The sequence below is a fragment of the Sinocyclocheilus anshuiensis genome, unplaced genomic scaffold (genome assembly GCF_001515605.1).
Source record: "Sinocyclocheilus anshuiensis isolate Anshui unplaced genomic scaffold, SAMN03320099.WGS_v1.1 scaffold1574, whole genome shotgun sequence".
In the NCBI taxonomy this organism is placed as follows: Eukaryota; Metazoa; Chordata; class Actinopteri; order Cypriniformes; family Cyprinidae; genus Sinocyclocheilus; species Sinocyclocheilus anshuiensis.
This window is the reverse complement of record NW_015547706.1, coordinates 295523-315568: the sequence shown is the minus strand read 5'-3', so window position 1 is coordinate 315568 and position 20046 is coordinate 295523. Positions and strand designations below refer to the sequence as shown.

The window sequence follows — 20046 nt, the reverse complement described above, 5'->3', positions numbered from 1 at the left end:
TGTCAAATGATTAATCTCGATTGATCACATCCAAAATAAAAGTATTATGTTTACATAATATATGTGTGTGTACTGTGTATATTTATTATGTATATATAAATACAAACACATGCATGTGTTAAAAATATATATATTATAAGCCGCCACTCCACGTCCTCATATATATACTTAGGTACAAGCTCGGCTGAGGACGTGTAGTGGTGGCTTATCCAGAGAAGAAGGGATTGGTAGAATGGAGTGATGGATAGGTGAATGAAGAGTAAAATCAATGAAAAGCTGCTTTTGTCTTCCATCTGTGCTCAGGGCTGTCCATTCTGCCCCTGCCACCAAAACCCGTCTGAGGTGTTACACAATAGCGAGAAATACACACAGACATACTTATATAGGGAGGATTTTTACTCATCTGCTTTCTATTTCTCTATTAGTCATCGTGGCTGTAGCTGTCCATTAAAATGAACTGATGTCTGACTTTAAGAGAGCGGCAGCGCTTATCCCATAACTGTATTGAGAAGGATTAAACCCCCATCCCGTCCACACACACACACACACACGGACCGCCACAGTATTCCCGCTTCACCTCCGTGTAGACGTGGTCATTTTCATCATGAGACAGAGAGAAAGCTGAGATGAAGTGGCCCCGTGACGGCGGCTCAGACTGGGACACTCGTCAGTATCAGCAGCGCTCCGTCCGAGGAGGATGTTTGTTTGGTTGTGTTGTGGGTCAAAGTCAGGACAGAGGATTAGTTTCTTTGAAAAGTGTGTCGCACCTGGACGTTTTCTGGCTGATTCTTGAACCGTATTCAGTACGTATTTGTTCATTCTCTTTTAATCTAATGTTTTAAGGATTATTGTTAGTTTACATTACATTAGTTTAGGCTTTTAAAAACACCTACTGCTAATAAATCATATTATTACAGGAAAATATAACACTTCATGTCATTTAAATAAATTAATTTAGTGTTCTTGAAGCAAATTTAAAAAGTGTGTTCAAAAACTCAAATTGTATAACAGGCAATTCAACATCCGTTTCATTAAGAATAGAACACAGTATCTATGTTCTTCAGCTTTTGTCAGTTTACTTGTAACCCAATGAAGCCTGCTGTATCATATTTGTTATTTAAATTTCTAAGACCTCTAAATCAACATAATCAAAATTTTATTTAAAAACCTGTTGTACACAATCTACTACATTTACATAGCAAGTAAAAAGCCTTTTATTATTATAAAACTCTTCAGGTTGTGGTCCATGTGTCTTTTTGTTGTCTTTACTGATTTTAATAAACGTAAGAATAACTTGTATATTGTTAGTAATATTCCAAGATGAACACTTCCTGGACTGAAGCAACTTAGGTTTACTTAAGAAATATCATTGCATTGCATTCTATATTTTGAAACTATGGAGCTTTGATCATAAAACTAAGCATTTTAATATCAAGACATATTATTGAGCGATATAGAGTAACAAATGATATTTATATATGCATATTTTTGTTCAGTTTGTGCCTCTAAGTAAAGTTGACTTGTTTTTCCTCAAGTATGAGCTCCACACTACATGAGCAAATGTCTCATGTAGAAAAAAATTATATATATATATATAAATAAATAAAAGATGCATCAAATGACACTCAACTATAAAAAAGAAAACCCAAACCTTTGTTTGTTTTTTTTTTAACCTTTTTTTTTTATGTCAGGCTTTGTACATTCTGTCATCATTTACTGCTCATGTTGTTTCAAATCTGTACGACTTTATTATTCTTCAAAAGCAGATATTTAGATGAATGTTTTTCATGTTTGTCCATACAATGAAAGTCAACGGGTTCTAAGACTACAGTGGAACTGTACTGAACTTTCATTTTTCAAATGATGACAGAATAAATTTTTTTGGTCTTGGTTCTTCTATATGAAATAATGCAACGATTAGTTTGGCTCTGATTTTAATTGTGTTTGTGTATGTTGGTGGTTTTTGTTGGCATGGGTTTGACTGTGTAGTGAAGTATAAGATCTGAATATGCTGCCATGAATCTAGTCATTGTTTCTGTTGTTGCCATGGATGAACCTGCAGTGCTTGTCTTCATCAGAAACATTAGATCATGTTGTCATTAATAGATGTCATAGATGTCATTAATTAAATTGCTATGCCAACAGCAGATGAATTAAATCAGGGTGAGGTGTCAAACCAATGCTGTGATACAGGCTGGTCTGTACGCACATGCTACTTTCCTTTTTTCTGTTAAATATTACTCAGCTTGATTTAATGCATATCGATTTTTTGTGTGTATGTGTGTGTGTGTGTGTATAGTTAGTTGTTAGATGTATAGTTAATTCTTAGCCTTACTTAATTTATGGATGTTTAGGAAACCAACATGAAAGCTATTTGCAACCCAGACTTTTTTCTTTCTTTCTTTTTTTCCCCCCCCGTAATATGACATACTTTTGAGTGAAAGAGGATAGTCAGTGAAAAAAAAAAATGAGGACAGGGCTTGACTTTATCGAGGAATTGATTGGATTGTGAAAATTCTCTTTATGACAGAGAGGGGAGAGCCTGAAAAATAAGAGGGCTTCATAACATCAGCTTAAAATAAGTCATAGAAAGGTGAAGCAAGTCATAACATTTTGATTTGATGTTGATGAAGGCAAACATTTTTTTTTCTTTCTGTGCAAAATGATGAATTGTTCACAGTAAGACCAGTGTGCAGAAAGCAAAAAAAAAAAAAAAAAAAAGTTCAAATTTGACCTCAGGGTCAGTTTTGACATTTGATTTTTGAGGAATGTCAACAAGAGTTGATGTAACACCTTTTATGCGAGTGTGTGGTGTAAGTCATGAATCACTGGCCTGAAATTACGGTGTGTTTTGAGGAGTAATAATAGGTATCATGATCATGTTTGAGGTCTGGTACAAATATGACATAGGCTACAAAAATACATAGGCTAAATAGCCTCATTTGTATCCACAAGAAATCATTAAAAGATTGCGATCGCGATTCAAACGCATGCAATCTTATTCTTAAATGACGATTCCGCTATGGCAATTAAACTTTTGAAATCACATCGGAATATTTAAACCTACTTTCGCGTAGCCGCTGATCCAGAGAGAGCAGCGCTCATCATGTAAGCTTTATGTTTGAAACAGTCTACACAGTAGGCTACATTTCTGTTTTGCAAACATTAGCGAAATAATAACGAAAGTATTGGGATAAAATTTTATAGTCCAGATATAGACTCTGATGTTGCGGCAGCCGCAATCAAAATGAGTAATTGACCTTTGGAACTAGCCTAATATTATGCTTCAAATATTTTGTTACTTTATGCCATTAAGTGGCGACCAGTGTCTGTTAAAATGTATTTGATGTCTGAATCATTCATTCAAGAGATGCGTTCAAAAACTTTGGACGAAACAAGTCTTTATTCTTTTATTTCAAATGATTTTACATGATTTCATTTAAATGAATACATATTTTTAAATAGACACATTTATAGCATTAAATAAAACATTTAGTCAGAAACTCATTTTGTTTGGTTGTCTAATGTTTTGTTTCGAGAACAAAACATTAGACAATGGTCCCCCTCGGTCCATTCGTCGCGGGGCCCCCTCAAGCACAGTGCCCGGTGCGACTGCACTAGTTGTACCCCCCCCTAAGGACGGCCCTGGATATGACGCTAGTTTTACTCAAATGAAACGGTAAAATGCTCAGGAAGTGACTCTCAGAGCAGTTCTGGAGGAGATGTTGTTCATGTATTTATGTCCTCATTTCGAGAGACGGCAGATGCTGAAATCACCGCGCTCTTCAGTACGTGTATACAGAGAGCAACATACAAGATTCATATTTAAATAGTCTTTTTGCAGCTTAATATTTACAGATACTAGTCTCGCGATTTGATTTAAGTATAATGACCCACTTTTGATGAATTCATTCAGACAAATTCCATGACATTCCGCGTTATACAGTAAATTCCGTTTTTATGACTGGATTCTGCGATTCCGTCTGCTTTTTCTGCATCGTGGAAATCATAGGGCCCTATTTTAATATAATCAGATACACTGAATATGCTATTGCATACGTTTTTACAATGTACTATAATACACTGAGGTGCAAATAGTATTTGCCACTATTTATACTTAGTGCAAAGAAAATACCGCTATTTTCACAAATAATATTGCAAAAAAAAAGACTAATAAATAAAATAAAATCATGATTTAAAGAAAATAGTCGGTGAGTAGGTGATTTGGTTCAAAAACATTTTTTGTTATGCTGGTTGGAAGGCGTAGCATCATAAAATGTTTGTTCAATCACCTGCCTGACAATGTATGTATTTGCATACCTCCGTGCACCCAGTTTGCGCAGAAATGATACGTGATCAGCGCGTTCCATTACGCTACTGCAGACCGAGCGAGAATGGAAGGCGTTTGATTGTGATATTATGCGCTTTGTGAAGTGATGTTTTCTCACCGGTGAGCGAGACATGAGGTAATCTGACAGCGCTGACGCTGTCTCTCATTGTGCCGCTGCTTAGCCTCTGGTCTGCCTGTTCGCAAACACAGGTGGTCGACACATGCACTCTAGAAAGCTTCATGTTTGTCCAGTGTCTGCACTATTTTTATCCAGAAGTTATGTTAAAAATGCCTTTGTACTCTTTTAAATTAAAGTTGCGGCAATCTCATGACTCTCTCACGCATGCGCTTGTCAATGCAGCCTGCAGTCTGTTGTTGGTGCAGTCTCTGCTATTTTGTTGTTGTTGTTGTGTCTCTTTAGTTTTATTTTCTACTGTAAAACAATGGCCCGAGGCAGTGCTGCCACCTTGTGGAACAACTGATTAGTGCAAAACAAATTCAATGCACACGTGCAACCCAAATCGAATTACAAAAATTGAATGGTGCGCGTACAGTACGTGCATACTAGTGGTGACAGAATTACATTTACATTTAGTCATTTAGCAGTCGCTTTTATCCAAAGCGACTTTCAAATGAGGACAATGGAAGCAATCAAAATCAACAAAAGAGCAATGATATGCAAGTGCTATGACAAGTCTCAGTTAGCTTAACGTAGTAAACGTAGCAAGGTTTTTTTTTTATTATGTAATAAATAAAAAAAAAACAGATAGATTAGAAAAAGAATAGAATTAAAATAAAAAGAATTAGCATCACGTACACTGTACGTGGGCCATCGCATACATGTAACAACCGAAGTATACTTTGGAGTTTACAAAAAACATCGTGGTGCATGTACAGTTTGTGCGTACTGTTCTGATAATGAAATTTGTGTTGCACGCATTATACGCATACACTAGTGTACGTGTAAAAAATATACTAGTATAATATACTTTGGGTTTTTGAATATAGCACACTAGTTGTGATTGTGAATGGTTTCCACTTTGACCGTGGAAATGAGTGGATATGTCCTGTTATGTTTCATGAAAAACTTTTCAAGAATATTGTTTTGCTACATGGCGGTGAGTAGACAGAATTTTTATTTTGGGTGAACTGTCTTTTTGAGGAAATGCTGAAGTTGCACAAATGTACCATGGGCAGTGCCGTCTCCCTCTTTCTCATGTTCATAAAGTCTTTTTTTAACTGCTTTAATTTAACCATGAATATAGAATTTTGTTTGCCTGATTGTCTGTTTCACAAAATTGTTTTAATTCCCTATTTTTTTTAACAGATCCAAAATCATGAACAGTTTTGTACAGGTCTAGTTTGAATTTGAGTCCGTTGTTTTGGCTGTGTTCACTCAGCGCCGCACTGCTGACCTGTTTCCACAGGAAGATCTGTGTGCACTGTAAGTGTGTGCGGGAGGAGCATGTGGTGCGCTCTGTGCCCGGACAGCTGGAGAGGATGATGATGAAGCTGGTGTCAGACTTCCAGAGGCACTCCATATCCGACGACGACTCGGGCTGCGCCTCGGAAGAATACGCCTGGGTGCCACCCGGGATCAAGCCTGAACAGGTGAGCAGGCAGTATTCAGAAGAATCTATACATACAATGACATTTTAGTAAAGTGTTCACTGATTGGAGAGTTTGCTCTGAATCAGCCAATCACAGCCTCTCTTGCACTCAGTCAAACAAAGCGGATGCTCTTTTCCATACAATGAGACATAATGGCGGTTCACACGTCAAGCTTCACTACAGACAAAACAACATGATTTTGGTTGCCTCGTGTAGTTTTGATATTTAGCATTATGTCTTTTCCACATTTTATTTAATTCTGCCCAGTAACCACCCACTTGCACAGGAAGAGACTGTACTCGTAAGAAAAGCAACCAGTCAGTTTGTGTGTAGTTTTCTAAGCCAATGTAAAATTGTATTATAAGTGTGTATTTTTTCTTAAGTGTTTGCTTTTTTATTGCATTTTTTCCCTATCACATAGTAATCATCCTAAAGTAGATATCAATCGAAACCTTAAGTCCAGCTCACTTTGTGCGATTTTGGCCACGATTTGGTCGTCTGAGACAAATTTTGAAAATCCTAAAAGATTCCTATAATCCTAGGCTAAAATCTGTAGTCTTTGATCGCTGGTTTGACATGTTCACCGACAGCCGATTAATGGCCGTTGCCATCAAATTTGACCGTCAACAAAATTCTGGCAGTGTCAGAAGATTTGGCGTACTGTCCTGCAGTGTGACTTCTCCTACGACGAGCGTCAAACTGTCTCCGTTTTTCAAGACAAGCCATTATCAGAATTAGAGATTTCTAAAATTGCCATAAATTCCAGCGCTCCCATCCTCCACTCACGGAATTCATATGATATGTTGCCTTTGCTATATAAACACCGGTTGTGCGCTGTTTTCATTTGGGTGTGTAGTGCAGCTTACACTATTCTTCTTAAATACGCCACTATTGTCGCCATTAATTTACTTTTCATGATAGCCAACATTTCAACATCGCATGTAATGCAGCTCGCAGTCACTGAGCGTGTATGGGCTGATAATGTAAAACTCCAGACAAGTTTTCTTGCACGCACCCGTTTTTAACGCGTCTTGACTGCCGTACAGTCTGACATTAATGACAACTGAGATCCCACCGTTTGACATGATCATCATGTTCGTAGTCTGGCAAGCAACAATCGTAAAGGACTATTAAAAACGCACAGTGTGAGCCCGGCTTTAAACACTCAAAATTCATCCTGTGAAAGCAGTTTTAAAATCAGACATTGCATTACCATGGAAACTGTACTTTAAATCCGTATAGCAGGCTCCTCCCCCTAGTGGGCGGTGTCAAGTGTCATATTACAAAATTCACTATAGTATTTTATAATCAACTTTTTCTAATCTTGACAAAACATCATTGGAAAGGTCTATTTTGACAGAAATTTATACCTGGGGGCTATTTTTGGTATAAATCTCACTGGAACCTCAATTTTTGTGATATCAACTTCAAATTTGGAACATACCTTAAATTGATGTATAGCTTTGATTTTATAGCAATTTTTTAGATTCCAAAATATTTTGTAACGTATAGGCTATATTTGACATAAAATAAAAAAACAGTACAGCACATTTTCTTTACAGTAAACAAACTTCTATAACTTTTATTTTTTAAATGCTTTTCACTTTCAATAATCTGCAGATTGTCTTCTTTAAAAAGAGACCAACCGTAGGTCTGTATTCCAAAGCGTTCATGAATTTCATTTCATATGCATTTTCACGTCTATGTCCAGAAAAGGGGGGTGACAGTTAATTATCTGTGTTCGTGTATGTACAGGTGTATCAGTACTTCAGCTGTATTCCAGAGGACAAGGTTCCATACGTCAACAGTCCAGGAGAACGATATCGAATTAAACAGCTTCTACACCAGCTGCCGGCCCATGACAGCGAGGTAAAACTGCTTACATCCTCAAACTTGTCTCTGGATCCCAAACCCCCAGCTGTGAATCCTGAATCTATGAACCCTACAGCCTGGTCTTAGATTCTGATCTGAAATCAGAGATGAATACTAGCTTATGCACACTCAGTACTTATTTTTATAGTAGTAAGCAGTATGCAATGTTATTTTTTTTTTAATTATTAAAAACAACAGTGTAGTACGCTACATGTTGTCAGGTGTACATTAATGTAACTTTTTTATCAATTTAAAGACATGTAATATTAGAAAAGGTTTATTTTTCAAATAAAAAAATTGTCATCTTTTGAACTTGACTATTCATCAAAGAAGGGGGGGGCGGTGAAGCAGCACAACTGCTTTCAACATTGATAATAACAAGAAATTTTTTTGAGTATAAAATCAGCATATTAGAATGATTTCTAATGGATCATGTTACACTGAAGACTGGAGTAATGAAGCTGAAAATTCAGCTTCGATCACAGAAGTAAATTACATTTTAAAATATATTAAAATACAAAGCAGCTCTTTTAAATTGTAATAATGTTTTGTAATATTAATTTTTATATTTTTCATGATAAGCAGAAGAGAGGAAAAAAACGTACCCAAATGCATTTATGTTGTATATTATGGTAGTAAAAAAAAAAAAAAAATTATGCAAAATATAATTTCTTAGGGTGCAATGTTTTTTGATGTTTTCATGAATTTCACCATCCATATTCACCTGATTTTATTAATGACATTGATAATGTCTTGTAAATGTGTGTGTGCACAGCCTCAGTACTGTAACTCTCTGGATGAAGAAGAGAAGAAAGAATTGAGGTTATTCAGCCAGCAGAGGAAGAGAGAGAATCTGGGCCGCGGCATCGTACGACTTTTTCCAGTCACCATGACCGGAGCCATCTGTCAACAGGTAGAGAAACAGAGACACCACAGTGTGACAGTCTGCTGATCACATCAGCCCTGATGCTTCTTCTCATCTGTAACGTCACCTTGAAATCACAACTCACTGCTTCACTGCCCGGGAAAAATAGTGCATACTTCTCTGAGTATCACTTCAGCTGAAGTATGGAGTGTGCATTGAGCTACTTGAGCTGAAGAGGCTCTCGTCTGGCATGTGGCTTCAGGAAACTGTTTGATATGCTGTGATCAATTCAAACTCCAGCCTGAGCAGAGCCAAGACAGAGATCATATGTACTAGATAAAAGCGCATACTTTCCATACACCCCCTGCAATATTTCAAGGGTTTTGCCACATTTCAACACCCATAATGCACTCCAGCTGATGAGTAGCTGCCAGGAGGGTGTGACTGTGTTGAGGAGAGGCAGTTTGTGTCGTGTTGTGTTGAGTTGTGTGAATACTCAGTCTTTTTTATGTCATCAAACACAGAAGTAACAGAATTAGTACATAATCTTTCTTTCATATTTATACTTAGAAATGTTTTAATTTCGGCTTTATTATAGCTATTTATTATAGAGGCTTCGCTCTGCTAAATAACAAGACAGTGCTGTTAAAGAGTGCTAGACGTGATGTGAAGCAGATTTACCATTTTAGTTGTGGTAAAATCACTGTAACACAAGCTTACGCGGCTTAAATGTAAATGTATTGGTGATAAAATCAAGATAAACCATTATTTAGCCTGGTATTAAAGAATTACAAAAAAATATTTATGACTCATCCTGCATTTTATGTTTAGTAATAATAGTAATAATAATAATAATAAATTGTATTATATTAATTGTACTAAAGTATAGAAATTAAATCAAATAAAGAGATATGTTACTATAGTAATAATACTGTTGTACTGTAAAAGAAATTGAGTATTTAAATAGAATAGTAATTATAATTATTTTACAGTACAATTAATAATACTTATTATTATTATAAGTTACTTTTGTATTTATTTTGTATTGTAAAGTAAAAAAAGTGGAGTATTTAGTATTATTATTATTATTAATAATAATAATAACAATATGTTATAGTGCAAATATGATTTATTATTGGAAATAATTGTACTATAGTGACATTTATTTTTTTGTATTTAATAATAAAAGTAGTAGTATTTTAGTGCAGTTTTACAGTATTGTTATTAATATCAATAATTGTACTATAGTGACATTTATTTATTTAATTTTTATTAAATAATTATATAATAATAATAATTATTATTATTGTTATTATTTTTATTGTTATTATTATTTTATTAAGATTTATAAATTAAATTAATAAAGAAAATTACTATAGTAAAAATACTATTGTCCTATAAAAAAGATACAAGTAAATAATAATAATATTATTTTTATTTTACAGCACAATCATAATAATAATTTATTATTATTATTATGCAAATATTTTTTTAAGTTATACAGATGAGAAAATATTATAGAAATACCTCTACTGTAAAAAATGTGTACAGTGCAACAGTAAAATAACAATACTAATTTATGACCGTTTTAATTTCTTTGCTTTAAAATGTTCAACCATATAGCTTTTTTGTCATATCATTATAAAAGTTTAACAAACAGTAAAACTGCAGTGATCGGGAGATTTCATGGGATCTTTCACTGTTCCTGCTGTTCTGCTTGTTTCGGTCTCATCCCCGCGGTCATGTGGGAGCAGCCAGTGCTTTCAGAAAATGCTGAGCTTCCACCGTGTAATTATGAGTTTGGAAACGTTCTAAATCTCTCTTCCTCTCGGTGTGTTGTTCAGTGTGGCAGGCAGATCTGCGGCGGTGACATAGCGGTGTTTGCGTCACGAGCGGGTCACGGCTCCTGCTGGCATCCTCAGTGCTTCCAGTGCTCTTCCTGTAACGAGCTGCTGGTGGATCTCATTTACTTCTATCAGGACGGACACATCTACTGCGGCCGGCACCACGCCGAGCACATCAAACCCCGCTGCCAGGCCTGCGACGAGGTCCTCTCTATCCCTACAGTCATCACACACTTCATATTTCAATCAGTTTGTTGGTATTAAATATATGAATTTGTTGGAGGCGTGCTTATCACACATGTGCCAGACACACTGAGCCTTGGTGCTCATGCAGGGGTCCCAGGTTCTAATTTACCTAAATAGAATTTGATCCCAGCCCTGCATCAATGAGTATTTAATAATAATTATTATAATTATTGAAATGCTAATGTATTTTATTAATTATAAAATTAAATAAAATGTCTATAGAACAGTGTTATTTTAGTGGCACTATTATAGTTTGTTAGTATTTTAAATTATATTTTATTTTGATATTTTTTGTTTTTACGTTTTAGTAATTTATTTCTGCATTTTTGTCATTTTTATTATACTTTGTTTTTATTTTATTATTTCAACAAACTACACAAAAATTAGATTTTTTAAAATATTTTATTTCAAGGAAAAAAAGTTTTTATATGGTTTATTTTTAAGTAACTATAATAACGCTGTTATGATAATACTATACAATCGAATTTGATCCCAGCCCCGCATCAATGAGTATTTAATAGCAGTAATTAATTTAAACACTATTTATAATTACAAAACGTTATTTCACTATTAGACCAAATTTTTGCATGCAAGGTCAAAAAAGCATTTATTTTTTACCTTATTTGCTCAACGACTCCCAAACGATTCGCTCAACGATTCATTTTTCCAAACCCCTCCTTTGCGTGACGCTAATCTGCGGTGATTGGTCCGATTGGTCTCATTTTCATTTCATCTCGCCTGTAATGCCTGATAAAGCAGCGTTTGTGAGCGCAGTGCTGCTTTGTGTACAGCGTTACCGGGGAAGCCACTATTTTTACCGCTCCAAAAGCAGCACCTAGTGGCAAATAATGAATTTGCATTTTTATTCAGACCAACGTGAAAAGACCAAAAAGTGGGCGGGCAATATGCTAATGTTTCATGTTGACGTCAACATGAAATGGCTTGGGATTCGTTTTAAAAACGACTCGTTTCAATGATTCAGAGTCAACTCTTTATACACAGTGCACTTTCAGATTTAAAACTTTGCAGGATGTTTTCATTCACCTAGTGCTGTGTTACACACTGCATGAAAGGTACTTTTCAAAAATCCATAATAGGGGCACTTTAAATGAACTAATAGAGTTCAGTCTGGCCCTGCATGATTTATTGAGTGGGTTCAAACACACGTACTGTTGCTGTGTATGTGACTTACGCAGTTTCTTGCTCCTCCTGTGGTGATCAGATCATCTTTGCGGACGAGTGTACGGAGGCGGAGGCCCGGCACTGGCACATGAAGCACTTCTGCTGTTTCGAGTGTGAGGCAGCGCTGGGTGGCCAGCGCTACATCATGAGAGAGAGCCGGCCGTACTGCTGCCACTGCTACGAGTCTCTGTACGCCGAATACTGCGACACCTGCGGAGAACATATCGGTGAGAGCAGACTGACAACACTGTATACCAGCACTAGATTACATGGACATGACACACAGCGAGAGAGTGGGAAAAAGATCAAAAGAACGCTGAGTAAATACAACTAAAATATATAGCAGCATTTTTGAGGCTGAACAAAAGCATTTCATCAAAGGGAAAAAAATTACATTGAATTTAGCATATTTTTGGATATTTTATCTCCCACTTTTTATCATAATATCACATCACTATAAATAATAATATATATATATTTTTTTACATCCGTTTAAATTAAAGAAAATGCAACAAATACTACCATTATGTATAAATATAATTTAAATAACATACATAATATACAATGCCCTCCACTAATATTGGCACCCTTGGTAAATATGAGCAAAGGCGGCTGTGAAAATAAATCTGCATCGTTTATCCTATTGATCTTTCAAAAAAATTCTAACCTATATAAACAATGCAGATTTATTTTCACAGCCGCCTTTGCTCATATTTATCAAGGGTGCCAATATTAGTGGAGGGCACTGTAGATTTTTGCATTACAATATTGAGAATTTAGGGGGAAATGTATTATTTGTCATGAACTTATAATGAAACTTATCATGAAATTTAAGTCTCATATTAAAGCCTCAACATTATAATAATCTGTATTATGAAATGCCACCAGAACATCAGAAGCTACTATCATTTAAAAGTTTGGGATCAGCAAGGTTTTTTTTTAAATAAATTATTTTTATTCAGCAAGGATGCATCATTACATTTGTCAGAAGTTGCAGTAAAGACTTCTATTGCAGATGAGCTTTTTTATTCAAATAATCCTGAAAACAAATATCCGTTTCCACAAAAATATGATGCAGCATCACTGTCTCAGAAATGTTTCTTGAGCAGCAAATCAGCATATTAGACTGATTTCTGAAGGATCATGTGACACTGAAGACTGGAGGAATGATGCTGAAAATTCAGCTTTGATCACAGAAATAAATTGCATTTTAAAATATATTAAAATAGAAATCTTTTTTTTTATTATTGTAATAATATTTCACTGTTTATACACAAAAGATTTACTAACAAATCCAGCCTTGATGAGTATAAGACTTCTTTCAAAATAAATTAAAAGATGGCCTCAAACGTTTGAATGGTAATGTAAATAAACGGCCTTTCTGTTATTATTATTATTATTTTCTACAATACTACTTAATAGGCTTAAGTTACTTTTAAAAGGATGCACTAGTTGCATATATAAAACCTTTATTTGTTGCGCTGCCCACTTGCCATACCATGAACACACTTGATTTCTTGATTCTTGAAAAACACCTTTGATTGTTTTTACAAACTGAAGCACATGTTGAAGTTCTTTCTGTGTAAATGACAGCATTGCTACAGATGCAGAAGCTTAACTTGCATTCCATTCGATGACGGCAGTAAAAAGCTCAGTAATTACAGAGAAATGCTGTGCTTCCTGATTGAAGGGTTTGAGCGTTTGACTTCCTCGCTCTCTGTCTGCAGGTATAGACCAGGGTCAGATGACGTTCGAGGGCCAGCACTGGCACGCGTCCGAGGCGTGTTTCTGCTGCGCCTGCTGTCGGCTCCCTCTGCTGGGCAGACCCTTCCTGCCTCGCGGCGGACTCATCTTCTGCTCCCGCTCCTGCTCGCTCGGGGACGACCCAGACAACTCCGACTCCTGCGATTCTGCCCTGCAGAGCAAACCAGTGTCACACAAGACCGTTCAAAACCAGCAGCGCACTTCCACACCACGGCCACAGGAGGGAGCCAACGTCACTGCCGCCGTCAGAGCAGCGAGCACAACAACAGCCAACGGGGGTCATTTTACACTGGACAGCAAAGGTACATGTTATCATGTGTTTTTCTATGAAACTTCACACATATGCATTATTTTCTCCAAAAAACAAACAAACACACATAATTCAGGTGCATCTCACAAAAGCTAGCTAGAAATATAATTTCTATCATTTCCAAAGTCAAAAGTAAAAAAATATTTAGCATAAAGGAAAAGACTATTTTTAGTAATATTAAGAAATGTGACATTGTTTTCATGACAAGTAATAATATTTTCCCAAATATTCTCATTGTTGTAATATGTCTTAATGTTTTATTTCTTTAGGTTTGTTTTTAAATAATTATCATTAATCTTAATGATTAAGCACATTTTCTCACAGAATTCTTATTTTTAATTTAAAAAAAATGAAGAAAAGAGATATTCTTCAAATTAAAGTGCATTTGAAACATACATAATAGTAGTATTTTTTTTTATCTTTGTTAACTTGGAAAAAGTGAAATCTCTTTGAAATCTCATTAATCTCAATGGTGATTAAACACAATTAAGCAGTTTTCCTCCCAAAATTATCATAACAGTTAAATAAAATAAATGTTATTTTAATTGAAAAGTATAATTGTATGTATGCATAATTTCAAAAAAAGTTTGCAGACAAGATGATCAGTGTTTAGGTCCTAAAATATCTTTGATTTTCTTCATTATTATTATTACTTTTGTTACTTTTATTCAGCAAGGATGGATTACATTTATCAAAAGTGTCAGTGAAGACATTTAAAATGTTACAAAAGATTTCTATTTCAAATAAAATGTAAAAATTCAAAGAATCCTGAAAAAAAAAGTATCACAGTATCTCCACAAAATATGAAGTAGCAAAACATTGATAATAATCAGAAATGTTTCTTGAGCAGCAAATCAGCATATCAGAATGATTTCTGAAGGATCATGTGACACTGAATGATGCTGAAAATTCAGCTTTGCGTCAAAGTTACATACCAGATTTAATAAAACAGAAAACGATTATATTAAACTGTACTATTATTTAACAATATAACTATTTTGTATCAAATAAATGCAGCCTTGGTGATGGTAAGAGACGACTTCTCTCAAAAAAAAAAAAAACACATTTTTAAAACATATTACCAAAACATAACCAGGACGATGTGTATGTGATCAGCAATTGTAAAAATGTCCTCCATGCATGTAATTGACACTGTTTGTATTCAGAAGAATCTCTAATTATCCGCTTGTTCGTTCTGCAGGTGTTCTCACCTCTTTCCATCCTATTCCGAATGGCCAACCTCCACCGTATGAACAAATACACACACAACACTCACAGCTCCGTCCAGCAGCCAATGACAGGACAGCATTCGTTTGCAAGGACCAATCAGGCATCAGCACACAGCAGGGGAATCACCGGCCAGACAGTCTGGAGTTTACCGTGGAGTTGAACGGATACGCAGAATTTGGCCCTTTCCCGCTGAGCTGCACGTCTAGAGGGACTTCCACTGCAAAGGATTGTGGGAACGTCAGTTGTACAGGTATGCTTGATTTTACAGAGTCCGATTCAGTAAAGCTATCTGTCACATCTGAAGCTGTATTTCTTACCTGGCCTCATAGGAATTTCCTCTCAACTGGAGTCTTCAGATGCGTTTGATGATCTAAATGACTCCGACTCCTTCCCGCCTCCTCCTCCCCCTGTTTTCTTCCATCCGTCTGATTCGCCAAGCCCTTCGGATCCCCCGGCCGCTGTCACTGAAGCCGAGGACGCCCCTGCAGCACCGGTCCGCAGCAGCACCGCCAGGGTCAGCTTCAGAGAGCCGATCAGCTGCAGCTATTCAGTGGAAGAGGAAGAGTGGGAGGAAGAGGAACGGGTGGAGATGCAGAGAAGAGAGGGAGAGGATGAGGAGCAGGAGGAAGATGGAGAGGAAGTCGAAGGAAGTTTGGGACACAGGTTGCGCTTCTGCACTGAAGTACCATCTCAAATGGACATGCTGGGTAAGATCATAATGCCCGCTAAAACAATGTGCTATTATTATTATAGGCTATTTAACAGCAGCATTCGAGCATTAAAATAGTAATGAAATAGACAACAATGGCAAAAATGGAAAAGGGTAAATCATTATGATTTTTGGTAACACTTCAGGGAACACATTCACTATTAACTAAGAGTATTCCCTTAATTAATTCCTAACTGCTGCTTATTGGTAGTAAGTAAGGTGGTTGTTGCAGTAGTTAAGTTTAGGTATTGGGTTGGGTTAAGGGATGTAGAATATGGCCTTGCAGAAAAAAGCATTAACGTGTGCTTTATAAGTATTAATAAACAGCCAATATGCTAGTACTATTGCATGCTAATAATCAACTAGTTAATAGTGATAATTGTTCCTAAATTAATGTTTACCAGCTTATTTAATGTTTCCGAAGTCTCCACAAAAAATATTAGGCAGAAAAAAATGTTTTGAACAATGGTGAAATCATAAAATGGTGTCATAGATTGGTTTCTGAAGGATCATGTGACACTGAAGACTGGAGTAATGATGCTGAAAATTCAGCTTTGCCTCACAGGAATAAATTACATTTTAAAACATACTAAAATAGAAAACAGTTATTTGAATTTGTAATAATATTTCACAATAGTACTGTATTTTTGTTCAAATAGATGAAGCCTTGGTGAGCATAAAATACTTCTTTCAAAACAAAAAAATCGTAGTTATTCTAAACTTAAATTATTCTATTAATTATTATTTGACCTGATGATTATGCCTAATCAACTGTGAAAAGCAGAAATCCTGATCATGATTAAAATAGAATTTATCGTGCAGCACAAACTGTGGGACTCTGGCTGTGATGCTTTAAAAAAAAAAGATTTAAAAACACCATAAAAAGTCTTCTGAAGTCACACAATATCTTTGTGTGAAGACAAATGATTAAAATTAAGGTCAATATTCACAGATAATCATTTAAACCAGTGAGCTAAAGAACTGGATCAGCCTGTTTCACGATGCCTCAGGCTGGTTTTGTGAACTGGATCAGCAGATTCACAGAAAAGATCTGACTGGAAATAATGATTTCTTCATGAATCATGAAAGACAGTCGTGAGATTTGTAGTGAGGGTGAGTGGCCCGATACCAGTATCGGTATCGGTGCATCCCTATTATAAAGTCAGAATTACATGATACAATGTCATAGTTGCTTGTTAAAAAGTCAGAATTGAAAAAAAAATCAGAATTGGGAGAGAAAAAAAATTTGTGTGATATAGACTTGCAATTGTGGAAAAAGTCAGTATTGTGAGTTTATATCTTTATTTCTTGCAATTGTGAGTTTATATCCTGCAATTCTGACTTTATAACGACTCATCTCGCAATTCTGAGAGAAAAAGACAGAATTGTGCGATAAAGTCACAATTACCTTTTTTACATTTTTAATTCAGTGGTGGAAATGTGCTTTCATAATTTAGAACAATACGTCAGACGGAATGCATGAAAATGCAATTTCACTCATTGTACGTGTACGCTTACAAGTAAGCAGAATTACTCCAGCACAAAAAAAAACAACTTTCCGTTACCTTTTCATTCCGTTGACATTTGCTTGGAAATCAAAACATTATTCACGTTTTCTAACAGCAGTTTAGATTTTTGCATTTATATTGTTTATTATACAATGGATAGTTCCGGTCCTTGATTCTGATTGGCTGAGCCGCGTTCGAAGCTGTTGTAAATTACTCTACAAACATACACCTTTGTTTACTTTGTGTGTTGCTCAGCAACCACTTTGTTGCAACCACAACTGTTTCTGAGGAACTACATTGTTTGGTGGAAGAATACTGTTTGTATTAATATCATTACACTTTATTTGATCTGTTTTATTCTGTGAAACCTTACTACGTATATGGAATAACCGTTTTATAAAAGCAATAAGCCCCGTGAAGCTGTGGTTTACAGTGAATTTATAACAGCTAAGGGGCATTGTTAGGCACGATGCGAAGCAGGCTTCTTGGGGCTTATTGCTTTACCAAACAACACCAAACACAAAGACAAGAAAGCTGCTTCTGGATTCTTCCTCTGCTATTCACTGTTGCTTAGAAAAATCTGTTTAGTATATCTGTGAGCGCCACCAAGTTTTAGCTTCATGTAACAGCAGCGACTTTGGGCATGTGACAAAAAAAGTGTGAACATTATTGGCTGGTTGGCCAGCTTTATTCACAGTGCAAAATAGAGATTAGATCACCGAAACCAAAATAGAGATTAGAACACTGAAACACAGAAATTGTTTATTGGACCGGATTTTTGTCAGTGTAAACAATACTGGAATCAAAGCCATGGTAACTATGCTCAAAATGGAATATAAGCATACTGTAGCGCAGTGTTTGCAAGAGTAATGCGATACTGTGTTGTCATATGACTTCATAAAAATAGTCTTGTGTTTTTAAATCTAATTTTGTGTTAAAATTTCTTTGGCGATCACATAATGAAATAAGGTGTTAAAAACCACAGATGTGCAATTGCATGGAAAATGTGTGGTCAGATCAAGCACATTGCATTGTGGGATGGATTACCCAGTGTTTGCCCTACTAAATACTGCACGTTTTGTCAAATTTAGACAAATGTATGACAAATATTCCATGCCTAAGGAAAATATTAATTGTATGAACAGTATACAGTTGTTGTATGCTATTCACGCAGCCTGTGTGTTGGTGAAAGATCATTCCATTTATTCAGCAAAACCAGTTAAAAAATCATAGAAATGAGCTGTTGTTATATTCAGTGTTGGGGAAAGTTACTTTTAAAAGTAATGTATTACAATATTGCATTACTCCTTAAAAAAAAAAAGCAACTAACTGTGTTTTTACTTTTTTTATGGAAAGTAATGTTACTTTTGCATCACTTTTTCTCATCTGGCCTGGGCTTGCTTGTTTGTTTTTAATATAAACAAAGTTCTATTTTTGGCAAATGTAAAAGCCATTTCACACCAAAAGTGAAATGAATAAGCCTCAGGCTGAAGAAAATAATTGAATTATTGCAGGTTTGTGTCATATTCTGAGTTATTCTGTGTTTATCCATTTTGAGGAACACTGAATCTGTTTTTGTGCAAGTGAGCTGAGTAAATGCATGTTCACATTTAGTTTAGAACTACAGGAAGCGTCATGTTCACACAGCGCGCACAACGCCTCTGCACTCACTCCTGATTTCTCTCAACATGAGGAAAGCAGAGCTGTCAGTCAGTAAATGGGAAAACAAAGTAACTCAAATAGTTTCATGTAAATTAAAAAGTAATGTATTACTTGAAAAAAGTAATCTGATTACGTAACTCGCATTACTTGTAATTCATTACCCCCAACACTAGTTATATTTCTAAAATGTGTAGTCCCTTAAGTTCCACATCTGCTAAAGCTGTAGTACAAGTTAAAAAGTGCTAAATCTAAAACAAACTAATTTAACAAGTCAATAGTTGGTGCTTGTTTGACTGGTTTTGAGAGAGCTGTGTAATTTGCACTTGTTTAAGGTTTAACTATATGTGAAACTTCTTGAAATGCAAACACAATGTTGTGGAGTTATTGTATCTGAGCATGTACTAGAAACACAAGTCAACAAAAAGTATAGCAAAAAGTCATAAGTCTACTACAGGCCATATCAGAAAAGAATGTGGGAAAATATAGTCTTTATCTCCTCATCAACTGTATTATATGTAAATATTGGCATTTCAAACCTCTCTGTGTGTAAATTAGAGTTTAAATAAAGACACATGACTTTCACTTTGTGTTTTTCAAAATAGAATTGTATTTTTTATAAACAACATGGTGGTGGTTTTATATTCTTGTCAAAATGCTCTCTGGCTTAAAATATTTTTAGAAACTTTAAGTTATCTTTTTGAATGAGAAAAATCAAACACGTGATCCTAAACATTGTTCATATATTTTTTGTATGTTAAAGTACATTATTAGGGTACTACACAAAAATGACAATTGCACTCACATCCTGTTTTATCATGCAAAGTTTGCTATAATAGTCTATAAATATCACTCTGCAAATCAGAATATATACGTACACACACACACACACACACACACATATATATACATATAT

General features: G+C 35.5%; 1 protein-coding gene across 3 annotated transcripts in view; it reads left to right on the top strand.

Annotated features, from left to right (window-relative positions):
• Positions 1-16063, top strand: part of LOC107703993 (prickle-like protein 3) — a 53783-nt gene extending 37720 nt beyond the window's left edge. The window contains exons 1-9 of one of the 3 annotated variants that reach the window (XM_016506809.1): positions 590-803; positions 5758-5941; positions 7697-7810; positions 8589-8726; positions 10523-10726; positions 11991-12177; positions 13678-14016; positions 15226-15504; positions 15584-16060. In XM_016506809.1, the coding sequence (XP_016362295.1) occupies positions 5831-5941; positions 7697-7810; positions 8589-8726; positions 10523-10726; positions 11991-12177; positions 13678-14016; positions 15226-15504; positions 15584-16041 (1830 nt within the window). In that variant the 5' untranslated portion in view covers positions 590-803; positions 5758-5830 and the 3' untranslated portion in view covers positions 16042-16060. Of the gene's footprint in view, positions 1-589; positions 804-5757; positions 5942-7696; positions 7811-8588; positions 8727-10522; positions 10727-11990; positions 12178-13677; positions 14017-15225; positions 15505-15583 lie in introns of those variants that run through there. The other 2 variants (XM_016506808.1, XM_016506810.1) reach the window with 2 other exon arrangements.
• The last annotated feature ends 3983 nt before the right edge of the window (positions 16064-20046 follow it).